This window comes from Stenella coeruleoalba, assembly GCF_951394435.1.
Source record: "Stenella coeruleoalba genome assembly, chromosome: 14".
Lineage (NCBI taxonomy): Eukaryota > Metazoa > Chordata > Mammalia > Artiodactyla > Delphinidae > Stenella > Stenella coeruleoalba.
In genome coordinates this window covers 62779441-62799003 of record NC_137160.1, presented here as the reverse complement: position 1 = coordinate 62799003, position 19563 = coordinate 62779441, and the positions used below count along the sequence as shown (strand labels likewise).

The following is a 19563-nucleotide window of genomic DNA, read 5'->3' as shown; positions in this document are numbered from 1 at the left end:
CAGACCTGCCGCGCCCCGCGCTCCGCCCGGCACCGCCCGCACACGCCACCGGAAGCGCCCGACAGGTCCCAGCAGCGCCGCCATAGCCGCCGCCGCAGCCGCCGCCTGGGGCCTCGGCCGTGTCGGGCTGCCCGCCGCGCTGCCTGCGCCGACGACCAACGGAGACGCGAGAGGTTGGTGTGCGCGGGCGGGGGCCCACCCGGCGGTGGGGTCCGGACGGGGAGAGGGGCTCCGACCCGGGGCGAGGAGCCTCGAATGGGGGGCGGATCCGGGTGGAGGTATCCCCCTGGGGGTGGGGGCTCCGACCTGGGCGGGGAATGTCCCTGGACATGGGGTGGGTCTCCGGAGGTGAGGTGGGGTCTCCGGACCCTAAATAGGGGGGGGCGGGTCCCCGGATCTGGGGCGGGGTCGCCGGATATGGAGGGGGGCTTCAACCTGGGGTGGGGTCCCGGGACCTAGGGTGGCGAGGTCCCCGGATCTGGAGTGGGTCTCCGGACATGAGGTGGAGTCTCTAGACCTTAAGTGGGGTGGGTGTTGGGGTGGGTCCCAGGACCTGGGGTGAGGGGTCTCTGAACAAGCGGTGGGGTCTCCTGACATGGGTGGGGGCGGTGGCACCAGGCTGGTGGAGGAAGGGGGAGTCGTGCTGCAGAGAGAAAGTCCACTTGGGCACAGAGGCCACCACAGGGCTTGGAGACCCCGACCCCAGGCGTGGTGGTTTCTGGGAGGGCTTGGCCATGGAAATGGGTTGCAGAGTCAGGGTCTGACTGTCCTTGGGTCCTCGGAGAGGGAGAACTGTGGGGGCCTGGGCGAGGGGCTCAGCCAACTGGCAGCTCTGGCAGGCCCCGGGGTGCCCTGGGGCCTTACCTTTTGTGGGAATGGTGGCCCTACCAGGAAGGGGAAGCCTGGGCCCAGACCTGCCCCAGACCAGCCTTTGAGTTTTGAACAGTGGGATTCCTGCACGCTGCTGCCTCCACTACTGGAGGGGTCTGAGGGGCTTGCCAGGAGAGTGGGTCAGATAAACACAGAGGACATTGGTAATGGCACAGTTGGGGAAAGACCCCAGCACCCTCCAAACTTGCTCAGAGGCAACTGGGCCTTTTAAGTGTGGGTTGGGGGGGCATCGGGGCTCGAGACTCAGGGGGTGGAAAATACAAAAAGTGCTAAGAGGTGTGGGTCCATGTGATTCCCACCTGAGCTTGCCAACTGGATTTGGACTCCTGCCCTCCTGCAGAAGCTGGGCGGTGTTGCTAGAAGTGATGAGCTTGTCAGGTGGGCACCGTGGGAGGCCAGGGCATTGTAGGGAACTGGCCTCTAGCTGTGAAACGCAGTCAGTGTTTGTACCAGTCTTTACAGGAGGCCTCTTGGAGAAGAGGGCTCAGAGGGGCCTGGCTGGGTTCTGTCAGGGAGCGTCTCCTTAGTGAATGGTCGGAGCCAACAGTAAACCCGGGTTTTGAGTCCTGAGGCCGGCCAGTTGAGAAGATTTTAGACGTTGAGCTCTCAAGTCTCTAGGTGGTGGAGTGAGGCTGCGGTGGCAGTCCACTAGATTTCCTGGTTTGCCTGTGAATGTTTGTGGTGACGTGGAGACCTCAGAGTCGCAGGCAAGGCTACTTCCATCTGCAGCAGAGCCCGGGAGACGTGGGCATCCCAGTGGGCTCACACAGTGGCCCACATGTGATGGGCAGTGGTGACCGGTTCTCTGAAGTTCTTGCCACCTTATCTCCCTTCAGCTTCCAGGGCTTTTTCAGACCCTGGAGGAAAAGGGCAGCTACACGGCACCTGAGTACCAGGATGGGTCTGGGCAGTCACACCAGGAGAGAGGGAGGAAAACGGGAAAAATTGATATTTGGAGAGGTGTATCAGATATTGAAGGAAATGGAAAGGCCTGGGGATCTGTTGAATGCTGACAAATGTGTAAGTTGGCAGTGCAGTCCAGCGAACAGGTGGATAATAAAACCTCAAAGGCAACAGACAGGACTGGACTCTGATGACCCACAAGGTGTATTATTTTCTCCACTGAGACAAAATTTCTGTCTGTAGTCACTTCCATTTTTGATCAAAGATAAAGTAAGATTATTCTTGTTTACAAAATAGCTCCGGTCTCACTAGATTTGGGCTGATTCTTTATGTAAGTGCAGCAAGAATAATGGTTGACACACAGCCCTTTTAAAGTTTGCCTCGTGGAATTTTTTGCAGGGAATCTCAGATTGGACATTTAAAAGCTTCCAAGACTAGGAAGTCAAGAAAGTGCCAGCAGAATTCACCTGTAGACTCGAGTGAACTCCTCTCTGCTCAAGGTTCCCCCAATATCCCAGGGTTCCTAGGCCTGTAGGAGGCGACCTTCCTCGCTCCCTGGGAGACTGGGGACCCTGGATGCCCAGCACCAGGCTGGGTTTTCCCAGAGGGCTTTTTAAGCCTTGGTTCCATAAAGTGACTGCAGTTCCTTAGAACCGTCTGGTCATAGCTGAGTCCATGTGTCATTTTCAAACATGACATTCCTTGGTAATACAACCAATGTTTTCAGTTATGTCCTATCACAAAGAAGACAGAGTCTTATTAAACCTATGCAAATAACTATATTGCCATGAAAATAAGGATACCCAATAATAGTTTCTGATTTTTGGAGGGATCAGGTGCAGAGAAAAACAAATGCTTCAATTTTGTTTACAGAAGTATAACTTACTAGATTGTTATGAGTCATAGACAGCTTAAGAGAAAAGGGAAAGTTTTTTTTTTTTCTCTAATATCCAGAAAATGGGACATTAAAAAGCCAACAAGGGACTTCCCTGGTGGTGCAGTGAATAAGACTCAGCACTCCCAATGCAGGGGGCCCGCGTTCAATCCCTGGTCAGGGAACTAGATCCCACATGCATGCTGCAACTAAGAGTTCTCATGCCACAACTAAGGAGCCAGTGAGCCGCAACTAAGGATCCCTCGAGCTGCAACTAAGGAGCTGGCCTGCCACAACTAGGACCTGGCACAACCAAATTAATAATAATTTAAAAAATAAACAAATAACTCTTAAAAAAGAAAAGAGCCTACAGTATTCTAAACAGAAGCCATAAAAATTATAATCATGCTTTGTCAGTTTACTTAGTCTCATGTAGTTAGTTTTTTTTTTTAACATCTTTAATGGAGTATAACTGCTTCACAATGGTGTGTTAGTTTCTGCTTTATAACAAAGTGAATCAGTCATACATATACGTACATCCCCGTATCTCCTCCCTCTTGCATTTCCCTCCCACCCTCTCTATCCCACCCCTCTAGGTGGTCACAGAGCACCGAGCTGATCTCCCTGTGCTATGTGGCTGCTTCCCACTAGCTATCTATTTTACATTTGGTAGTGTATATATGTCCATGCCACCCTCTCACTTCGTCCCAGCTTACCCTTCCCACTCCCCGCATCCTCAAGTCCATTCTCTACGTCTGTGTCTTTATTCCTGTCCTGCCCCTAGGTTCTTCAGAACCATTTTTTTATTTTTTTAGATTCCATATATATGTGTTAGCATACAGTATTTGTTTTTCTCTTTCTGACTTCACTCTGTATGACAGACTCTAGGTCCATCCACCTCACTACAAATAACTCAATTTCGTTTCTTTTTATGGCTGAGTAATATTCCATTGTATATATGTGCCACATCTTCTTTATCCATTCATCTGTCCATGGCACTTAGGTTGCTTCCATGTCCTGGCTATTGTAAATAGAGCTGCAATGAACATTGTGTCATGTAGTTAGTTTTCGTTCTGCTTGATCTTGGGAGAGCAGTTCCTGGGCCCATGGGTTTCTCCACTAGAGTTCTGGGTTCTGGGTTCTGATCCTTAGTCCAGAGGGATGGCGCTGCCCGAGGTCCCTGCCCAGTCCTTCCGCAGGTCTCTGAGGCAGGCCCTTTTTGTTGAGGATGAAGCCCCCTGGCCTGTAGCGGATTACAAATGCTTTGGAGAAACATCAGAGTGAAACAAAGTTACCTGCAGCTGACAAAAGACTTAAAATGGCTGTGGTTAAAGAACTGATGAGAGGAGCTTCCCCTGGTGGTGCAGTAAGAATCCGGCTGCCAGTGCAGGGGACATGGGTTCGAGCCCTGGTCCAGGAAGATCTCACATGCCATGGAGCAGCTAAGCCCGTGCGCCACAACTACTGAGCCTGCGTTCTAGAGCTTGCGTGCCACAACTACTGAGCCCGCATGCCACAACTACTGAAGCCCGCACGCCTTGAGCCTGTGCTTCGCAACAAGAGAAGCCACTGCAATGAGAAGCCCGTGCACTGCAGCAAAGAGTAGCCCCCGCTCGCCGCAACCAGAGAAAACTCATGCACAGCAACAAAGACCCAACACACCCCAAACTAAAAACTAAAAAAAAACAACTGATGAGAGGTCATCATAAAAACACAATTGACAAGGAAATTTGGGTGTTTCTATAACATACACACCACTTTAAATATTAACTATAATTATGAGTGATAACATTATACCAGAACATATGGAAAACAAGCAAAATTTCTAAAATATTTATATTAATAGCGTTTACCTGTACAAATATAACATATGGAAAGTTAAGATTCACTTCTTATTTGACAGTGCTTCCCATGCAGTTTACCATAACAGACAGACCTAATTATTTTTAACATCCCTTCTTTTACAAGGTAAAAGTACAAACCACTGAGATTTTCCAAGGACCCTCTGGGAAATCCCAAAGCCATTTTGAGATCCAGACTTCATTTAGGATTTATTTGGGGAAGACAGAGTTGTCCCAAATGTCAGAAGGTTTGAACACTTGATTAAATAGGATCCCAGCTCATGGCAGAACAAGACTCAGTTATCTCCTTAACCAAGTGACAATACGGGAGCTCACAAGTAGGAACAGGAGGAAACAGGACTGCAGACCTGGGTTTTTGACCAGGGGGGACACTCAGTTCTCCCGAGTGGCAACTAGGGGTACAGGTAATTATTTTAAGACACAGATTTTTTTCCTAGGAAGATTATTCAAAAGGTAGAGAGAAACCTTTTACAATCTCTTATTAAAAGCAGACCAATAATCCAAGAAATCTCATTTTAACAGAGAGGAAACCAAGCTCTAGTTTTGTATCAGTATGCTATTGATGGTAAAGCTCATTTAAGAAAACTTCATATACAAATCCATTTAACCTTAGCCAGCTGTAACCTCACAACACAAAATTCCTTTTCCACAAAGCTTCCACCACTTTCTATGTCCATTCAGGTTTGTTTCCCTCTTTTTTATTTTACTTGAGGACAAAACGACTCTCCTTCCCTAACAAAAACACATCCTACATTCTCTGCATACTTTTCACATAAGAACATATCCTATTTTCCAACTTTGTGTACCAAGTTGTTTCCCTTTGCTTTGTATCTAGTAGTAGTTTTATTCTCACACATTGATTATAATTTTTAACCATTAGCAACCTTTATTTTACAGAGAAAACTAGGAAGTAGGCAATGGCAAATTGTCTGTCATATCCCAGTATTCTGTAGCAGATTAGCAAATTTTATGAATATAACATCTCGTAATCTGGACGTAGATGCTTTTGACAGTACAAATTGTTTAACTGTGGCAAGAATATGTTTATTAACACACCCAAATGTCTTTAGCTTCTTTGTATCATATAAACATGAGAAGCCAAAAGTATATAAACTTATGCCTAATAATGAATGTTTCAGCACTTTATCTTTTTTAATTAATTAATTGATTGATTAATTATTTTTGGCTGTGTTGGGTCTTTGTTGCTGTGTGCAGACTTTCTCTAGTTGTGGCGAGTGGGGGCGACTCTTCTCTGTGGTGCGTGGGCTTCTCATTGCGGTGGCTTCCCTTGTTGCTGAGCACAGGCTCTAGGCGCGCAGGCTTCAGTAGTTGTCGTGCACGGGCTTAGTTGCTGCGCGGCATGTGAGATCTTCCTGGACCAGGGTTTGAACCCATGTCCCCTGCATTGACAGGCGGATTCTTAACCACTGCGCCACCAGGGAAATCCTCAACACTTTATCTTATTTAGAAATTATTTAGATATTCAATGAATATCTGTTATTTAACTTAACTTGGCATAACTCTAAGGTTGCAAGTTACCAAAAAGATTTTGGAAACTGTTTTTAGGCAGACACATTATAAAACACAATTATTATTGAAATAAAGTTTGTCAGAATAGTGACTAGATTTGATTAAAATCAAACTTATGTGTAAAATCTTAAATGTCCAGTGGATAAAATATTAGCTATTTGACCAGTAAACCAAGTAGAATAAAAATGTATATTTGCACTATGTTTAATGTTGACAACTCTAAAGATACACCTGTTTTATGAAATGAACAATATTAAACTAGTTTTATTTAGCAAAGATTTACCAAATTATGGGAACTTTATTTAGCAAAGATTTACCAAATTACGGGTAAAACAGTTGAGTTGGTTCTTATATTTCGGGAGTTCTAGGAAGATTTAATTTATGTAAGTGCTTGTTCCTCTCGAAGCCAATTAGGATAGAACTCCTTTAAGGAATTTTATAACATGATTTGGTAATACCATCTGGAGGTAGGGAAATATCATATATATATATAAAAACATACAATCTTGCATAAACATGCAAACAGAGATGGTTTTCTTTAAAAAAAATTTTAGCTATGCGTCAGGCATAAATACAATTATATAAAACTCACTAGTTTATATAAGAGTTGGACCTTGTCTTTGCTTCGTTTTATATTTTTATCCGAATCATGTTGTGGCAGGTGGGGCAGGCTAATTACCTGTTCCATATGAGGCCTTAAAGCTTCCCACCAGCATCTGTGGGGACACCTTTAAGACTTTTTCTTCACTGATATATACATAGGGAGGCGTAGACTAAATATTTCCAATTCACTTTTTTTTCCTTTTCAGCCTCAGGTGATTGCTTTCCGGGGTCCCTGAGTCCCTTGAGAGCCCCCAGTGGGGCAGGGCCCAAGGTTTCAGGGACTGGGGGATTTTAGGGGCTGGGGGAGGGAAAATGCTGGGAAGGGACAGAGAGCAGAGGAGGCAGGGGCTGGGGGAGGAGGGAGTGCGAAGGGGAGCCACTCAGACCACCTTATCCTTAGCAAGGATGCTGTGTTGACCAGGAGGAAGTGGGCAGAGGCAGCCCGAGTGCTGCTCCGTCAGCGGGGCTGCAGGGAGTCCCCAGGGAGGAGCAGAGTGGCCCCCAAGGGCCAGGAGGGACTCCAGCCCAGGAGGTGCCCTGGCCTTCCCCTGCCCCCTGCTTCAGGGGCAGCACCTGTCCTCACTGTGGTCTGCGGACATGTCTGGAGCCAGAATCACAAGGAAGGGAGATGAGCCTGTGGTCCCTGGGCCTCCGCGTCCCACGGGGTGTACACGGGCAGTGCCTGAGCGCACAGCTTTGCGTGTCCCCGGCAGACCCCCAGCTTGGGCAGCCAGCTCCTGGACCCCCTTCACAAGGACCCTGGCCAACCCACCCTTTTGTCCCCAACTGTTGCCTGTGCTCTGAGGCCTGCCTTCTGGGGACGCTGCGCCCCTCAAGCCCTTTCTCCGGGAGGCTGGCTGGGCCTGTGTGGCTCCTGGAGCCCCCACACAAGTGCCATATGCCCCCCCCCGCCGGCTTCCCCACGAGTGTGGCTGAGGCCCAGGCGTCTGCTGCTCTCCAGACAGGGGGAGGGCCACCCGGGTGCCACAGCACATTCAGCTCTTTGCAGAGGGGCCAGAGGCATTCCCAGTGTCTTGATGGACCTTTCAGACAAGCCTTGGAACCCCGGGACTGAAGATCCCATGGCTCTGGTTGTCCGTGCCCTGAATGCCGGTCCCCACCTGGGTCTGAGGGGGGCCAGGGCCCTGGCCAGTGTCTGCATTGGGCCCTTAGGGGGATTATCTCCAGGAGGATAAGTGGTGATAGGAGATGAGGGAGGGCGAGGTTTGGGGGTTGCAGGGAGAACACTTAATAACGGGCTTGGGACTTCCCTGGTGGCGCAGTGGTTAAGAAGCTGCCTGCCAGTGCAGGGGACATGGGTTTGAGCCCTGGTCCAGGAAGATCCCACATGCCGCAGAGCAACTAAGCCTGTGCGCCATAACTACTGAGCCTGCGCTCTAGAGCCCGTGAGCCACAACTACTGAAGCCCGTGTGCCTAGAGCCCGGGCCCCGCAACAAGAGAAGCCACCCAATGAGAAGCCTGCACACCGCAACGAAGGGTAGCCTCTGCTCGCTGCAACTAGAGAAAGCCCGTGAGCAGCAATAAAGACCCAACGCAGCCATAAAAATAACGGGCTTATAATAAGGAAGGTTTGCGGGGTGGGCTGTTGCTGTAGTGGTTTTGGGAGAGAGGGCCTGCCCCTCACCCAGGTCCACGTGCTGTCTCTGGGGAGATGGATGCAGGGTATGTACGTACACTGGAGGTGTCGGAGGAAGCTCAGGACAAGAAGGCCTTCCCCTCCTCCCAGAAGCGGGTGAGTGTGCACTGTGGGCGGGCAGCAGGCTGCCACCAGGCACCCAGTCTCAGGGGGCAGGTGGCCAGAGGACAGAGAGACTGGGAGCTGGGCTGGTTTTTCTGGATCCTGCTTCCTAGTGAGGAGCGGTGTGTCCCTTTTTCTTTTTGGAATAGGGAGGACCAGAAACAAGGTGGCTTGTTTTCTTGGTTTTCCACTGTTTTTACTGTAGTAAAACATACATAAGTTAAAATTTACCATTTTAACCATTTCTAAGCATACAGTTCGGTGGCATTAAGTGCATTCACATAGTTGTGTAACCGTTGCCGCTATTTTCAGCACTTTCTCATCATCCCAGGCAGAAGCTCTGTCCCCATTCAGCAGTAATTACCCTCCTCCTCCCCAGCCCCTGGCAACTTCTGTTCTGCTTTCTGTCTCTGTGGATTTGCTTCCTGTAGGTATTTCATATGAGTGGAAACATTCAGTATTTATCCTCTTGTGTCTGGCTTATATCACTGAGCATAATGTCCTCTAGGTCCGTCCGTGATGTAGCAGGGTGTCAGCACTTCCTTCCTTGTGGACTATGAATCAGGGCTGCATTCATCTTAATAGCCAAGTGATGCCCCAGTGTGCAGATAGATCACACTTTGTCCGTTCGTCCGTTTCCATTCGTTTGTCCCTCGGCTGCTGTGACTCACACTGCTCAGAACGTGGGTGGACAAGTGCAGGTTCAAGTCCCTGCTCCTAATTCTCTTGGGTCCACTCCCAGAAGTGGAATTGCTGGGTCATATGGTGACTCTATATTTAACATTTTTAGGAACCACCAGCTTTTTTCCACAGCAGCTGCTCCATCTTACGTTCCCATCAGCCGTGCACGAGTTTCCGATTTCTCCACATCCCCGCCAACACTCATTATGTTCCCTTTTTTTGGGGAAGTCATCCTAATTGGTGTGAAGTTGTACCTTGTGGCTTTGATCTACATTTCCTTAGTGACTAGTGATGTTGGGCACCTTTTTGTGTGCTTATTGGTTGTTGGTGTATCTTTTTTAGAGAAATGTCTATTCATGTCCTTTGCCCATTTTCTAACTGGGCTGTTGTCTTTGAGTTGTAGGAATTCTTATATATATTCAGCATTTTAAACCCTCATCAGATATGTGGTTTGCAAATATTTTCTCCCATCCCCTGGGTTGTCCTTTGCTCTCTAGATAGTGTCCTTTGATGCACAAAGTTTTTAATTTTAATGAAAGTCTATCTGTTTTTCTTTTGTTCCCTGTGGTTTTGGTGTCATATCAAAGAATCCATTGCCAAATTCAAGGTCATGAAGATTTACTCCTACGTTTTCTTCTACAAGTTTTATGGTTTTATCTCTTAAAATTAGGTTTTGGATGCATTTTGAGTTAGTTTTGTATATGGTGTGAGGTAAGGGTCCAAGTTCATTCTTTCACAGGTGGAACTCTAGTTGTCCCAGAACCATTTCCTATGGAGTGGTCTTGGCACCTTGTAAAACAATCATTTGATCATAGACGTGAAGGTTTGTTTCCCGCCTCTCAGTTCTGTCCGTTTGTTCTATGTGTCTGTACCACAGTGTGTTAATTACTATAGCTTTGCAGTAAGTTTTGAAATTAGGAAGTGTGAGTTCTCCAACTTTGTTCTCTTCCAAGATTGTTTTGGCTATTGTAGGTCCCTTGAGATTCCATATGACTTTTAGGATGGATTTTTCTATTTCTGCAAAAATGCTATTGGACTTCTTTGGTGAGAGTGGCATTGTATCTGAGGGTCACGCTGGGCACTATTTACATCCTGACAATGTCAAGTCTCCAGTCCATGGACATGGGATGTCTTTTCATTTATCTGTGTCTCCCTCAACTTCCCTCTCACTATCATGATGCTAAATGTGTCACCTGTGGAGGCCTCATGAAGGTCCTGCCTCCTCAGCAAAACCGGATCTCCACGGCAGCCTCTCCCAGGACTGCCCCTGTCCTGAGGCGAGAGCCACCAGGAACAGGATACAGCATCCTGCACAGCTTTGCCCCTTCCCCTCACTGTGGTCGGGAACCATGTTTGGAAAGTGCGCTTTGCAAGCCCCTTAAAACCTTCCATCATGCGTGTTTAGGACACACAGAAACAGAGGGTTTGAGGGTGCCCCTCGGTCATCGGCTCTTACCTTCTGGCCAACGGCCCCTTTGTCCTCCTCTCAGGGTAACTGGGGCTCTTTATCTCCCACCCTGGGCCCAGAGCCAAGCAGGGTGTTGGGATCCTAGGGTCCCAAGGCCACCGCTGGGTATACCGAGTGACCTCACCGTGGCTCTTTGGAAGGGCAGAGCAGAAGACACTTGGGTACAAAGACCTGAAATAAGAGGAGCCCTCCATGTTTTGTTTCCCCACAGAGGGTTCTCCACGGCCCTGAAGCGCTTCCTCCAAGTGTGGCTTCCTTCAGTGGCTTTATTCTTTTTATTTTTTTAAAATAAATTTATTTATTTTTGGCCCCGTTGGGTCTTCGTTGCTGGGCATGGGCTTCTCATTGCGGTGGCTTCTCTTGTTGCGGAGCACGGGCTCTAGGCACGTGGGGTTCAGTAGTTGTGGCACATGGGCTCAGTAGTTGTGGCTTGCGGGCTCTAGAGCACAGGCTCAGTAGTTGTGGTGCACGGGCTTAGTTGCTCCGCGGCATGTGGGATCTTCCCAGACCAGGGCACGAACCTGTGTCCCCTGCATTGGCAGGCGGATTCTTAGCCACTGAGCCACCAGAGAAGTCCCCGGAATATTCTTTCTTATTTTTGATATTTATGTGTAACATTTATTAGTTTTTTTCATCAACCCAGAGAATAAATCAAAATGATCCAACATCTCACCACCGCTAGTGAAGATAGTCATGATACATAAAGCAACACAGGTGTGGTTAGGGGCTCCTAAGCCCGCAGAAAGGAGCACAGTGAGCAGTTCTGGTCACTTCAGGCCACTCGGCCCCTCCTTGTTGAGTCCTGTCACCTGTCCCTGGAAGAAAGCGCTGTGCCTTAACCCACGGCGCCTCCCCTGTGATTCCCCCACCTGCCTCCTGGGTGGTGGTGCGTCCTGCCCCATGGGGCATGTGCCTCCTTAGCCTGCAGGGCAGTGCCAGGACCAGGGAAACCAGGGAGGCTGTCCCTGGTGTCCGGACTGGGGGACGCTCCAGGCTATGTCTCACTGCCTCTCTGCTCTCACTTGAGGGCCAGGCCGGCCTCCGGGAGGGGCCCACGTGCCAGGACTCTGGTCACCTTCAGGTTATGGTTCCTGCTTAAATTACCTAAAGGCAGGACAACCCCGCACAAATTCCATCTGCTTTGCTGCTGAGCTCAGAGGAGGGGCGTGGTGGGCAGAGCCGTCTGAGGAGGCAGGTCTGGTCAGTGGCCTGGGAGCAGAGCAGGGCGTGGGCCCCACCTGGGTCTTTGTGTGTGCAGACTCTGACCTGCTGACCACGTGCTCACTGTGCCTGGTGTAAATAGGCCATGTAGCCTGAGACCACTCAGACATCTGGATGTCCATGCTCCCCTATTCATCCCTGCTCTGCCCACCAGGCCCCCTCATCGTGGTCCAGGGCGTTGGGGTTTGAAGCCCTGAGCTGTCCTCGAGGGGTCTCCCCTCCAAGATCCTTGGCCTGCCCGCTTTCCCATGTGCCTTTCCCAATGGGAGCTTCTCGGGGAGCAGGGTCCTGTGTGGCCCCTTCCTGTGAATGACCCTTGCGTGACCGCAAGCCCCGATGGAAGCTTCCCACCTTCCTCTGTCTTTCATCCTTTTCCATTTTTTTTTTTTAACATCTTTATTGGAGTATAATTGCTTTACAATGGTATGTTAGTTTCAGCTTCACAACAAAATGAATCAGTTGTATATATACATATATTCCCATATCTCTTCCCGCTTGCATCTCCCTCCCTCCCACCCTCCCTATCCCACCCCTCCAGGCTCCTTTTCCATTTTAAGGTCTCTGCTCTGTGCCAGCTCAGCCTTGCCGTGTCTCAGGGGCCCCGGGCCCCTCGTCTGACTGGGACCCCAGCTACCTGCCCAAAGGGTCACTTGCCAGGGGGAGGCCTGTCTCGCTTCCACTGTGGTGTGGGTGGCAGGGTGGCCTTCCTCCTCAAAGGGGAAGAGGGGACAGACTGACCCTGTGTGGTCGTCCCCTACGGGAAGAGCCAATGGGCTGTGCCCTATGTGCCTGACTTGGGGGCTTCCTGTGTCCTTCTCTGGAAACTCACAGGGCCACACAAGCTCCTGGACTGTCCCGAGTGTGAGTGCCCAAGGGGGCTGTGCGTGAGGCTGGCTTCCCCTGTGCTGTGTAAACAAGCCTCAGGCCAGCTGTGTCCCTTGTCAGGGCTGTCTGGGAAGCCACGGGGCTGGGGGAAGCCAGACACGCCCGCTCCCGACCCCCGCCCCAGCAGGAAGTGGTTTGCAGGTGGGCGGGGCTGTGGCTGTGCTCACCTGGAGCTGGCCACCAGGCATGTGGCTGGCCTCTTGAACCTTGTACCCCCATCAGCACAGGGGGGTGGCGGGGGGGGGTGGCGGGGGGGGGTGGCAGTGGCAGCAACCCCAGACTGAGAGCGTGGGTCAGCCAGGAGGGCAGGTTACTAACACTGTGGTGACCACGTGCTCCCAGGAGTCCCGCCGGGTAGAGCCCCGCCCATTGCCCCATCACAGATGCTGGAGGCCCCACCCCTGCTGCTGGCAGCTGGCGCCCTTGGCCTGGTGTTGCTGGCACTCCTGTGGCTGCTGCAGGCCTTGCGACTCTGGGGCCTGTTCATCATTGGCTGGAACGAGCTTGTCCTGCACCCCGTCCGCAACCTCCTCATGGGCAACAGCAAGGAGCAGCGCATTCTGCACCATGTGCTGCAGCACGCTGTGGCCGGGGACCCGCAGAGCGTGCTGGACGCCATCGACGCCTACTGCTCGCAGAAGGAGTGGGCTATGAACGTGGGCGACAAGAAAGGTGGGCAGTGCGACCAGCACAGGTGAGGGTCAGGGGCTGTGCAGAGCCCCGACGCCCACGTCACTGTCCCCACGGGAGGGTGGGACATTTGATAAACCCCCCCTCCAGGAGGTGCTGTTCAGGGGGCCCCTTGCCATCGCCAGTCAGAGGCAACAGCAGAGTCTCCACGTGGGCCCTGCACTCGCAGGCCGTCAGGCAGAGCCAGGTGTCAGCACAGGGTGGGTAGTGGGTCCTTGGCTGTCCTGGCTGGGCCTGATGGTGTATGGAGACCCTTGGACTCTGCCAGGCACAGGCACCAGCCCCCCGGGCTGCCTCCTGACCTTTGGACTCCAGCCTGGGGCACAGGCGAGTGCCACACTACACCCCCTGGAGTCAGGCCCTGGGGACAGACATGACAGCCACTGTCCAGCCCCCTTGGACCTTCTGACAGTGTCCAGCTCAAGGGAGCCAGGGAGGCTCTGAGTGCAGCCTGGGGGCAGAGTGGGGGCTGGACAGTGGTTGTCACGTCTGTCACGTCTGGGGGCTTCCACAGAGGGCAGCTCTGGGTTAGGACAAGTTGGGGGCAGGGAGGAATGGTGGAAAAGAGAGGGAGCAGCGTGTACAAAAGCAGAGGCCTGAGGGGCCAGGCACTGGGAGGGGCTGCTGCTCAGTCAGGAAGGAGATGGGCCAGGACTGGGGTGGGTCACCCCCTGCCTGCTCACCCCACTCCCCTCCGTAGGCCAGATCGTGGACACCGTGTTGAGGGAGCAGCGTCCCTCGGTGCTGCTGGAGCTGGGTGCCTACTGTGGCTACTCGGCCGTGCGAATGGCCCGCCTGCTGCTGCCCGGCGCCCGGCTGCTCACCATTGAGCTCAACCCTGACTACGCCGCCATCACCCAGCAGATGGTGGACTTCGCAGGCCTGCAGGACAGGGTGCGGCACCATTCCTAGGGTGACAGATGTGGACACAGGTTCCAGGGGCCAGGAGGGCAGGAAGGGCCTGGGCCACACCCCGGCGGCTCAAGGCCACATTTACCCAGCTGGCCCACAGCCCCAGTCCACAGAGCAGGAGACTCCCAAGGCCCCCAGAGGGAGGGGCAGAGCAGGAACCTGTCTCCCAGAAGCCACTTGGACTCTCAGGGGTCCGGGTGGGGGTCTGTTGTTTCAGGTGACCGTTGTCGTCGGGGCATCCGAGGACATCATCCCCCAACTGAAGAAGAAATACGACGTGGACACTGTGGACATGGTCTTCCTCGATCACTGGAAGGACCGGTACCTGCCAGACATGCTCCTCCTGGAGGTGAGTGTCTACTTAAAAAAAATTGCACAATGTGAGAGTAGCAAGTTAAGTTTTATTTGGGGCTACATGAGAGCTGCAGCCTGGGAGACAGGACCCCCGATAGCTCGGAGAAACTGTTCCAAAGAGGTAGGGGGGGAAGGTCAGTATATATGTGATTTTGGTGAAGGGGGAGTACATGCAATCGAGTGCATATTTTTTTGCCAAATGTTTCTGCTAGTCACGAGGAGCAGTCATCACCGTGAAGGATTTTAGTGTTTTTCTAGATACAAGGAGATACAAGAATGGGGCTCATAAAATCTTCTCCTGAAAATATCTATCTGAAGACCTGTTCTGCCAGTTTTTCCCAGAGCACAGAGTGCCTTATTTTAGCTCTCTACCTGAACTCGTTTCAGGGAGTGTTGACAGTCAGCAGCTGCAGCAGTAAATGATTTAATCCTTGTAGAGGTAGATGGTAAGTGCCAACGGAAAATGCCAATTCATAGTTGACAGGAGCCTTGCGCCCGCCTGGCCGGAATGGGCCCTGCCGAGGGCGGCCCTGGGGGCCCAGGAGGCTTGGGCCAGCCTGCCTGCATTTAGGACATGGAGGGGAGTGCGGGGCCCTGGGTGGGGTGGAGACTGGAGGAAGGGGGATCCCTGCAGGGCAGCCTGTGCCGGGGTGGCTGGGAGGGGTGAACACCTGGGGCTGCAAGGGCTTGGGCTGGGGAGGCAAGAGGGAGGCAGCCTAGTGGCCACGTGGCTCTCCTGACTGGATGGCAGGTGCTGGCCAGGGAAAGACGCGTCTCCTGCCCACCTTCCTCCCCAGACTCCTTGTTGTACGCCCCCTGCGTCCCCACCCCCCCCGTGCCCACCCGCAGGCTGTCCAGCCTCAGTGCCAGCTGCTCCTCCGGCACCACGTGGTAGCCAGGGGGCTGCCTCGCACCCAGGTGAGTGGAGCTCAATATTGATGACCACCACCTTGTCCCTCCCGGGCGGTCAAGGGGACACAGCAGCTGGGGACGCTCTGCCCCACCATGGCCTCCAGCCCGGCAGCCACATGGGGCTGACCCTTGTCAGTCCCCTGCTCGCCCACCTCAGCTCCCCCACAGGCCGGGCATCACCCGGCACAGGGGGACTGTGGGCGTGGGGGGCACGGCTGCTTGAGCCATAGCTGGGGCCAGGCAGGACCTTGCACCAGTGGTGTTGGCGTGGGTGTGGTGGGCCTGGTGCCTGGACGTGGCGAGAAGGAACCAGCCCTGGCTGGGGGTGTGTGAGAGGGTGCGGGATGGTCTGGGACTGGGCAGGGTGGGGGCAGTGGGCCAGGGCTGTGTGTGGAGGGCTTGACCACACAGGCAGGGCACGGAGGAGGGCTTCAGGCAGGTGAGGGCAGGCTAGACCTGTCTTCCGGAGAGATCCTGTTGGCTGTGTGGAGTGGGGAGAGGTGGCGGTGCAGGGGACCCAGACCAGGAGCTGCACGGGGACCTGTGCTGGCTGAGAACAGGTGGCAGTGGGGGGGCTGGCACAGAGGCCCTCGAGCCAGAGCGGGGGCGGCTGCAGGGAGCACATCTGGGCAACTGAGCAGCTGGGCCTGCGTCACCGGGAGGGGAGGTTTCAGCAGCTTTGGGGTGTGTGATAATTACGGGGCCTGCATTGATAGAAAAGCAGCAAATATTGCCCTTAGTAACTAGGAAACTAATAGTTTTCTCAGTGCCACTTGTTCAAAGCTGGTAATTATCTCAAAAGAAAAAAAGTTGTGAATTGGGAACGTGCACTCTGAAGCCCTGCAGCTGGGCTCTTCTTGGGCCTGGCTGCTCCCCCTGGGTTGGGGTGAGGGGCTGGCAGGGAAGGTGGCCGTTCAGACCAGGAGCTGCTTCGAGGCGGCCTCGGTCCCCCATTGCTCGGGCCTCTCCACAGGCTGCTTGGGTGTCCTCCCAGCAGGGCAGCTGGCTTCCCCCAGAGCCAGAGACAGACAGAAGCCACACAGTGGCCAGAGTCTCAGCCCAGCCCACACCCTGGGCGGAAGGAGGGAGGGTCAGGGAACAGTGGACCCGGCTCTGGTCCTCTGAATGCCGTTCCCTCCCTGCTGCCAGCACACAGTCTTACTCGGATGTGGGCTTCTGGCCAGAACTCTCCAGGGCTCTGTCCCCAGGCGGGCGGCCCGGCTTTTGCATCCCTCCTCTGTAACCTGTGGGTTTAGCGCCTGACTTGTTGAGCCTACCTTGTCCACCTGCGTCCTTCAGAACGAGCTCCAGCTCGCCTTGGGCGTTTCCTGCCCAGACCTGAGATGCCCTCCTGGGGCTGGGCAGGGCGGGGGTGGGGGGGCGCCTGCTCCCAGGCTGCCCTTTCTCATCAAGATTGCTGGGAAGTTCCTTTTCTTTTTCTAAGAGAAATGCTCCATGATTCAATAGAGGTACTTTGTTCAAATGCTGGCTCATGGGTTGTCCCAGCCTCACTGATCTCACAGCTGTGTTTTCCACTCTGGCCTGAGGGACCTTGGCCTCCCCCTCAGCCCATGGGCCGGAAGGGAGGCAGCCACCACCAGGGAGATTCGAGGGCTGCACAGTGGACCTCGCATTCCTAAGTCACCAGGGGGTGCCCGTCTGTCCCTGTGGTCCGGCTGGCAACTGGCAACTTAAGACACACCTGGGGCCCTTGCTTGATTTTGCTTTCTGTGTTTGGGATTGCTTTTTTTTTTTCTCACTTTTATTTAATGATCATGTAAAGAAAACTCTGAGCTACCAACAGAACAACTGGGCTGTCCCTTCACCCCCTCCCCCAGACAAACATTTCCTCTCGAGGTATTTCCTCTTTTGATTTTTGATGTAATCTAAGCATCTCCTCCCCCAGCTTAGAGAGACTGCAGAGGGACCCGGGAGGTCCAGCCGCTCCTCCCTCTGCAGAGCCCAGGCCCGGAACACTGGCCAGCTGCCCAGGCCCCAGGCGCTGGTGGAAATGGGGTGCCTCAGAGTGGACCCAAGGGCCAGGCTTGTGGGTGGGTGGGGAGGTGTGCCCCATCTCTGCCCCCCAACAGTCACCCTGGTCAGGGCGGATTGAACCTCCAGTGACCGCTGACAGCAGCCCACACACTGGGCACCAGGCATCTGACCTGGAGGAGCCCCGTGTTCCTGGCACCCGGTGACCAAGGGACCCACTGGCCTCAGTCACCACTGTGGCTTTCCCAATCCTGGCCCCGTCACCTCCTCCACTCACACTTCCAGCTAGTGCTTAGTAAGCACCTGCTGTACTGAGGATGCAGGAGGAGCAAGGAGACCCCGGCCCAGCACAGCCATTTCCTGCTGTGGCTGCTGCCAGTGAGGAGCTGGTGCAGGGCTGACCCAAGGTTAGGCCACCCTCACCTCCTCCAACCGTCCGTCTGTCCCTGCAGGAGTGTGGCCTGCTGCGGAAGGGGACAGTGTTGCTGGCCGACAACGTCATCTGTCCAGGGACACCAGAGTTCCTGGAGTACGTGCGTGGGAACAGCCGCTTCGAGTGCACGCACTTCAGCTCGTTCCTTGAGTACTCACAGGTGGTGGATGGCCTGGAGAAGGTCGTCTACAAGGGCCCGGGCAGCCCTGCACAGCCTTGACCGCCCACCCTGCCCCAGCTCCCTGGCCAAGCTGGATTCTGAAGGGTGTGGTGGCCCTACTCCTAGCTGCCCCGTGTCTGCAATGTGTGCATCTGTCCTCAGTGCAACACCCTCAAGGCCTGCGAGGCCCAGGCCTGCCCGCGCTGGCCCCTGCATGTGGGTCCACCCCAAGCGCTACCAGCTCACCTTGCAAAATCACTACAGTAAATCTGGAAAAGTATCTGACTGTAAAGGCCAGCTCAGGCAGGTGGTGTCCGTGACAGTGTCACACCCCCACCCCCACCCCCCAGCATTCGTCAGTCTTCTGATTCAGGAAGTCAGAAGTCAGGGAACTGGGGCTGTGCACTCACACAGCCTGCCCTTGAGGTCTGCCGTCACCAGGTGGCAGCAATGCCTCAGTGATGGCACCATAACCAACAACTCACCCCACACTTCGGACTCCTGAGTTCTTTCACTTGCTTTTTAAGAATGAAATGCCACTTCTTTACTAAAATCATCTGTTAACAATCTTATATACCAATATCATGTTTAAAAGATAGTAAAATAGAAATTAAAGATCTAAATATTTAGGTAAGAGATGAACTGAGTGCTTCTTTTCAGCCACTGTGATGCTGCTGCTTTCCCCTGGCGTCCTCCAGCTTTGCACCAAACACAAGCTGCTCCCCTTGGCCAGATGCTAACACTGCAGACTGGCCGCAGCAGTGCCGGAGGTCGGCCTTGCTCAGTACTGCTCCCGTGGCCAGGCCGAGGGCACCTGTTACAGCCCCATGGGGATGTCTGCAGGCTGGGGTGAGCCCCACCTGGGAAACCGGAACAAGGCAGTCAGCCAGCCTGCAGGTCCATCTCTGACCAAGCAGGTGCTGGGGAAGGTGGACACGGCCCTACAGCAGTGCCAGATGTGGTCTGTCCAGTGCCCAGCCTTTTGGGGCCCGTGTGTGGCTCTGAGGGGAAGCACCGTCCCCAGTCCCACTCGGCCTTGTTTGGGGAAGAGAGAGTAGACTCAGACCAGCTGCAGCACTTCTGCATGTGCCCAGCTGGCAAGGGATGAAGCAGAGTTGGTTTGCATCCACCTAAATCCACAGGTGCCCCCAGCTCTGACCTGGTGCTCCAGCCCCAAGGCCCCCAAGTGGTTGAACCTCTGGCCACCTCGGAGGCTCCCTTGGGCCCCAGCAGAGGGTGGGGTCCTAGACCCCAGGATCACCCCTCCTGGTTGAGGCCCACCTGTGCCCAAGACCAGCCACTGGCCAGGACTCCACCCCAGGCCTCAGGACCCAGCTAACCACCCAGGATCAAGCCCACTCCTCTTTGTGTGTAGAAAGGGGACGCATGTGGGAAAACAACCCTGGGTACTCGGAGCTGAAACCCTGCTGGA

The 19563-nt window shown here is 53.6% G+C and overlaps 2 protein-coding genes across 7 annotated transcripts in view; one reads left to right on the top strand and one right to left on the bottom strand.

The window, feature by feature from the left end:
* Window positions 1–272, bottom strand: part of TXNRD2 (thioredoxin reductase 2) — a 34612-nt gene extending 34340 nt beyond the window's left edge. For 4 of the 5 annotated variants that reach the window (XM_079942569.1, XM_079942570.1, XM_079942571.1 and 1 more), the window contains exon 1: window positions 6–124. In XM_079942569.1, coding sequence (XP_079798695.1) covers window positions 6–84 — 79 coding nt within the window. In that variant the 5' untranslated portion in view covers window positions 85–124. Of the gene's footprint in view, window positions 1–5; window positions 125–199 lie in introns of those variants that run through there. The other variant, XM_079942574.1, reaches the window with a different exon arrangement.
* On the top strand, window positions 59–19463 carry COMT (catechol-O-methyltransferase). 2 transcript variants are annotated; one of them, XM_079942576.1, is made up of 5 exons: window positions 59–173; window positions 13062–13350; window positions 14069–14262; window positions 14498–14629; window positions 17991–19463. In XM_079942576.1, the coding sequence occupies exons 2-5, from the start codon at window positions 13062–13064 to the stop codon at window positions 18189–18191; spliced, it is 816 nt and encodes a 271-aa protein (XP_079798702.1). In that variant the 5' UTR covers window positions 59–173; the 3' UTR covers window positions 18192–19463. The 2 variants fall into 2 exon arrangements, with proteins under 2 accessions (XP_079798702.1, XP_079798701.1); XM_079942575.1 differs by having other exon boundaries at window positions 72–173; window positions 13021–13350; window positions 17991–19460.
* The last annotated feature ends 100 nt before the right edge of the window (window positions 19464–19563 follow it).